Source organism: Euprymna scolopes, chromosome 3 (genome assembly GCF_053919585.1).
Source record: "Euprymna scolopes isolate OS-2025 chromosome 3, ASM5391958v1, whole genome shotgun sequence".
Classification (NCBI taxonomy): domain Eukaryota; kingdom Metazoa; phylum Mollusca; class Cephalopoda; order Sepiida; family Sepiolidae; genus Euprymna; species Euprymna scolopes.
This window is the reverse complement of record NC_136484.1, coordinates 53,007,254-53,013,607: the sequence shown is the minus strand read 5'-3', so window position 1 is coordinate 53,013,607 and position 6,354 is coordinate 53,007,254. Positions and strand designations below refer to the sequence as shown.

Genomic DNA, 6,354 nt, shown 5'->3' with positions numbered 1-6,354 from the left:
AATTTGTACATCTGAATTTATAATTCGTGGCTTATGGTAAAGAGATACATCAAATTTGACTGCATAATCAGAAAGAGCACACAATTTTAGATAAGACTGCCAAGTTTCATGAGAATAGCTTGAAAAATAAATAAATGGTGGCGAAATTACCAAATTTCTTGAAATGTTGAGGTCCGTAATTTAGTTCATTTTTTCTAAAGAAAAATGTCCATGGAAAAGCCTAAATTTTGGCACTTAAAATTCTCATAACTTTTGAACTACTGATGGTATTTGCATAATTCAAACGGTTTTAATCATCTTTTACATAGCTCTTTTCATGCAAGTTGATAAAATAACAATTATCTAAAAAGAAAAAAATCAACTTGTAATGCTAAATTTCTACCACCAGTATTGAAGTACAGTTGTTTTATTTTATTTTTTATTTATTTTTTTTTTTTTGCCAAATAAATTGAATTGAATTGTAACCTATTTAAAAATATAAATTGATTTTAATTTTAATTATTTTATTTATTTATTTTTTTTTTTGTCTATTTTCAGCTTTTTGTTCAAACATGATTGATAAAAATGTTCTCCGTTGGTCGGATTTCAGTTTTGTTGTGGTCGATGAAGTGCATCATTGTAGCAAGAATCATCCTTTTAAAAAAATATTTTCTAGACATCACATGACACTTGAAGAAGACAAACGTCCGAAAGTGCTTGGGCTCACAGCTTCCCCTGCTGGACAGGAAACCATAGAAGATACCATAATTATGCTGCACAGGCTTTCAAAAAATTTGGGTAATGCAAGAATTGCAATTGTTGAGGATGCCGTGTCTGAGTTAAATAAATACAAGTCCAATGCGAGACTTGAAATTGAGATGTTGTCGCCAAGCAACGAAGAAATGAGTTTTAATTTCCACTTGCAGAAATACCTCATGCATTGTCTTGTCCGTCTGGCAGAGTCATCCAACATCAGTAAATATATTGATTTTATAACACTTGATGAGAACTTTGTGCTAAGCAGTGATAAATTAGATGAACTTCAAAATGTTTTATGTATCATTGATATTACCAAGGACAAAATTACAAACACAAGTTTGTTGCTACATGTTACGAGGATTGCTACTGTGCTAGCAGTGTCATTCGAGATGGGAATCCCACTTGCCTTGGAAGAACTGAAACCTCTTATAAACAACAGCAGAGATCAAAGCAGTTTCTCAAAAGCTATGGAACTTGGCCTGCCTTGTGACCGCGTCAAGGAAATGTCTATGAAATACATGAATACCATGGACAATGCATTATGGGAAAAAGAGGAAATAATGTCAACGGTTATATTCCTGATCCACAAGATCACCACACTTTTGGAGAATGAAAAAAATGTCAAAATGACAACAGTTTTGGTTCTGGTAAAACAACGAGCTACAGCTATTGGACTCGGACAGATACTAAAGAAATCCAGCGCAATGCAACAGCACAATCTCAGCACCATATCTCTTGTTGGTCATGGAGCAGGTTCAAGCACGGGTATGAATGTCAGTGACCAGAAAAGAATTCTTAAAGAAATCAAAGATAATCTACACCAGGTGATTGTAGCAACTTCAGTCGCAGAAGAAGGGATTGACCTACCTGAGTGTTCCCTGGTGATTACAATGAAGCCGCCTACGTCTATCACTACTTTGGTCCAAATGAGAGGACGTGCACGCAAGAAGGATAGCCTCTTCTTGACAATATGTAGCAACGAGAATGAGAAAGCGAAAATTGAAAAAATATTGAAACAAGAGATCATCATGGAAAAAGCAACACGCAGTTTGGTTAATTATTACAAAGAACATTAATTAGCTTTTATTTTAATAATTAATGCAAGAAAAATTTATTTATTTCTAAAAATTTTATTAATTTTCGTGAGAAAAATTAATTCGAGGTGCATAAAGGTTTACTTTGCAAGATCTCCAGCTATGATATAGTTGGAAATGTCTTCTCAATTATTAAATCATTTCTCTCTGATAGGTTCATAAGAGTAGTGGTGGAAAGAAATCAGAAGCTCACAGTATTAATGCTGGGGTCCCTCAGGGGTCCATACTGGGCTCAACTCTCTTCCTGATCTACATTAATGATCCTCCAAATCACATCCTTATATCATTCGTAGACATTTATGCTGATAACACTACTATCTATAGTAGCACATCTAAGACCGTAAACGATCAAATTCTCTCCAATTCTCTTTCCTCTGATCTTGAGCATGTGATACAATGGGGAAAGAAGTGGCTGGTTACTTTTAATGCATCTAAAACCAGACTTTTATCTTTACATCATAAAAGCTCTGATCCCCATCTGGCATCAATTGAAATGAATGGCTCTCATCTTAGGGAGGCCTCATGTTTTGACAAGCTTCTGGGCTTGACCTTTACTCCTGATCTGAAATGGAACACATACATCAAATCTGTTGCCAAAGCCACTGGAAAAATGGTGGGATCCTTCTATCGGTCCAGTATATATCTCACTGCTGATGCAATTCTCTATCTATATAAGAGCTAGGTATGTCCAAGGATGGAGTACTGTTGCCACATCTGGACAGGAGCTGCTAGAAAGGACTTATCCTGCCTTGATAGAGTTCAAAATAGACTTTGTGGCCTCGTAGAAAATGTCCTATTCTCTTCCCTGCAACCTCTTTCTTACAGAAGAGATTTTGCGAGTTTGTCTTTGCTTTATCGTTATTTTCATGGTAAGTGCTTAACTGAACTTCAATCTATGGTTCCCCCTCGCCAAACTTTCCCAAGAAAAACTCATCTAGCTGAAAACACTATCAATAATTCCCCCCACTCTTTATCTGTGCCTAAACCTAAACGCAGATTCCATGAACAAAACTTCTTTCTTAGAACTGCACGCCTGTGGAACTGTCTTCCGTTTTCCTGCTTTCCAGCTGACTACAATATGGTTGTCTTCAAGTCCAACGTAAACAAGTTTTTGATGAGCCGTTCCACTTAAGTTAACAAATTTACCGAATATCCATTACTATCGATTACTATATTGTCCAATTGTCTACTGTAAACACTTATCCTCGGGTGGCCTCTGGGTCTTGATAAGTGGTGATGCCTATGTAAAAAAAAAAGTTCCCAGTTCAACCTAACTAAAAACAAAAACCAACAAAAATACAGAAAAAAATCTCTATGATGTACATACCTGTCACAAAATGGAGATGTCATATATAGACAGATCAAGTAGTTTTTTTATAAACAAAATCATTTTAAAACGATTTTAAGCAATTGATGTGAAGTTGTTAGCATTACAATTCAGATCTCGCAAGTTTGCATTATTGTGGAGTTATTTACCCTTGTTTTTTAAGATGGCTGCACGAAATAGTTCCTTTTTGCTTACTCATAAAATTTGAGGGTTTTTTTTTTAAGTTAAAAATAGAAATACTTGACCAAGTTATGTGATTTTTGAAATATGACATCCTCTTTCCATGACGAGTGCATACATCATAAAGATTTTTTTGTATGTTTTTTTTTTTTTTTTAATTAGGTTGACTTCTGGACAAGAACCTAATTTTATTTTATTAATTACTAAAAGTTGAAATTCTTAATTCTATTATTACAAGAAAAAAATTATTCTATTTTATGCTATTAATTTGAATGAAGGTAGAAATTTGGTTGTATTTCATTAATTTTATTAATTATTACAAATAGGAGTTGCTTTTTATTTTTTTCTACAAAAATTAATTATACTTTAATTTGTTTGTTATAGTCAGCTAACATACTTCCTAACTTCCTTCACTTTTATTGTTCTTCAGTATTTCTATTGTGAAGCGATTTATTGAAATAAAATATAAGAAAAGGACATAATTAAAAAGTATGCAATAAAAATTAACAAAATTATATGGATAACAATAATACAGTTAGTCTTTATTTACACTCTTAATAACAAAATTAAAAAAATAAAAGTTTTTATTTTATTTTAAATTTTATAAGTAATGTATGTTTATGAAATTCTAAAAATATAAAAGTATTGTTTTTGTTTTTGTTTTTTTAATTTTAAAAATAAAAGTTTTTTTATTTGAATTTATATGATAAATATATGTTAATGAAAGTATAAAAATAAAATTATTGAAATCAAAATAACAAATTAAATTGTTGAAATCAAAATAACAAAATTTCAAACTTCATAAAAAAAAACGTATCCAATATTCCTAAAATAGTTGAAAAAGATTTTAAAAAGTATTTTCAATAATTCTTTTTTAAGTAAAGAGTGCAAATATTGTTTTCAATAATTCTTTAAAAAAAAAACAAACTAATTTTACTAATTCTTAATTAAAATAAGACCGAAAATAAATTTTTCAATGATTATTAAATAAAAAAGAACGATCAGAAAAACGTAATAAAAAAAAGAGTACATACATGGGAGTGGGGGGGGGATATAGGCGTGAGAGAAAAAAAGAAACTGATTTACCTTGACACCACTTCTGGTAGCACTATGCTGTACGTTAGCTGACTATAACCCATTTTTCTACTTATAACAAGAATTTTACTGAGTTTTCATGTTAACTTAATTTGCATATATCTTCTTGCATTGTTATGCATCTTAAGATGTGAACGTTTGTTTGCTTTGAATAATTGAATTGAGATTTTACTTATCAACTTGCTTGCACCAATCTCTCTATCATTGTAGGTTTTTGTATCCTTATTTTTAGATTTTTGTTTCAACAATTAATTTATTTACGTAAACAAAATACTTAAAAAAAATTCTTTTTGAAACGGAAATTAAGAATACATTTTTATTGGCTATTTAAAGGAAACTAACATTTTGGAAGAAACAATGAAGATAACGCTAAAAATGTAATTTCTTTGGCTATGTAGGTACATACAGAAATGGTGGTAGCTTATCTGGACAATCGTTATAAAAAGTGGTTTATCATAAATTTTTTTATGTTTCTGATAATTTTTTTATTTTGTTTGAAAGATAAAAGCCTAAAGAAAAGCCTAAGAAAAAGAAAAATGCTTATGCATAGGAAAAATATTATGGCGGCTGAAAAGAAAACCCCTAATAATTCAGCTAAATTTGAAATTTGAATAAATTAATTAGAAAAATCCCTTGAAAGATAAATATTAATTTTCTGGAACTATTTAAAAGATAATTAATAAATTCATTCTTAAGATACTGAATTAAAGAAATGTACCTACTTTTTAGTACAAATTGCATAATTATCCAAAAAAGTAAGTTCAGTAAAAAAAGAAGAAAATGTAGGTCTTCAATTAATAAATAAACAAACAAATTATCGATATGTAGAAATTGTATGGGAGACAAGAAATGCTATAATGCTTCAAAATAATGAAAAACAACCCTAAAAATGCAATTTCATTGGTTATGGAGATTTATGATTTTGGGGAAATGATTTTTTTTGTAAAATATCAAGACGTTCTTGTATCATGTTCATTCTTTACTCTTTTATTATCTTTATCATTCACAAGATTTCGACTGTATTTTGTTATTTCATTCGTACCAAAACTAATAGTAAATGAAATCAATAGCTCAGTTTCTCAAGGAACAACCATAGGTTTTGGATAGTTATAACCCCCCCCCCAAGATCCCAGTATTCTTTACACTTTTCCATTGGAAGTCTGGTTAGTGCTCTCTCTTCTTGGTCTTTCCATCCTCTTTTAACCTTCATGACTATTTTGTGTGGTATTAGCTGAGGTTGGTGCCATGATGTTGTGTGTGTGTGTGTGTGTGTGTGTGTGTGTGTGTGTGTGTGTGTGTGTGTGTGTGTGTTCGAGGTGATGGTAGCGGGCAGTATATTTCAGTTCGTTTGGGTTCATGTGGGAGTGTTCTTTTTATGTCTTTGCTTTTATTTATCTTGCAACTTTTGTGCAGCTCATTAACTGCATTTGTTTCCATATACAAGCACATTTTTCATAAGATTTTAGCTGTTTTCATCATTGCTGGCCGTTGTATAATCTCAGTTTTTGCTTTGTTTCCAATTTCTCCCAGCCTTTTGTTTTTCTAGGTTTTTCGGGATTATTCCTAGTGCTCATACAGTTATTGGTATTATCTTGACTTTCTTCATGTTCAATATTCCTTTCAGTTCTCTGCCAAGTTCTGTGTATTGTATAGAACCCTCGCCTTAAGATGCGTTTTTTTCAGGTTATGATACAATGTTTTTCCTGCCCCTGGTTACGGTATTTGCCCTGCTTTACAGTGTCATTTATAATGATATTTGATTATATACATGTGTATTATATACTGCACTGTATTTTCTTACTCATTTTTAATGCCATATCCCGGTGTTCTACTGTATTTGCTTTGTTTTTCTGTAGCCTTGATAATCCTTGTAATCTGCTGGAATGATAAAATCTATAATTTGGCAATTTTTCTTCCTTG

General features: G+C 31.4%; 1 protein-coding gene across 1 annotated transcript in view; it reads left to right on the top strand.

Annotated features, from left to right (window-relative positions):
• Window positions 1–3,135, top strand: part of LOC145255332 (uncharacterized) — a 63,080-nt gene extending 59,945 nt beyond the window's left edge. Inside the window, exon 4 of the mRNA XM_080113944.1 lies at window positions 538–3,135. Within this exon, the coding sequence (XP_079970070.1) occupies window positions 538–1,814 (1,277 nt within the window). The 3' untranslated portion in view covers window positions 1,815–3,135. The remainder of the gene's footprint in view (window positions 1–537) is intronic.
• The last annotated feature ends 3,219 nt before the right edge of the window (window positions 3,136–6,354 follow it).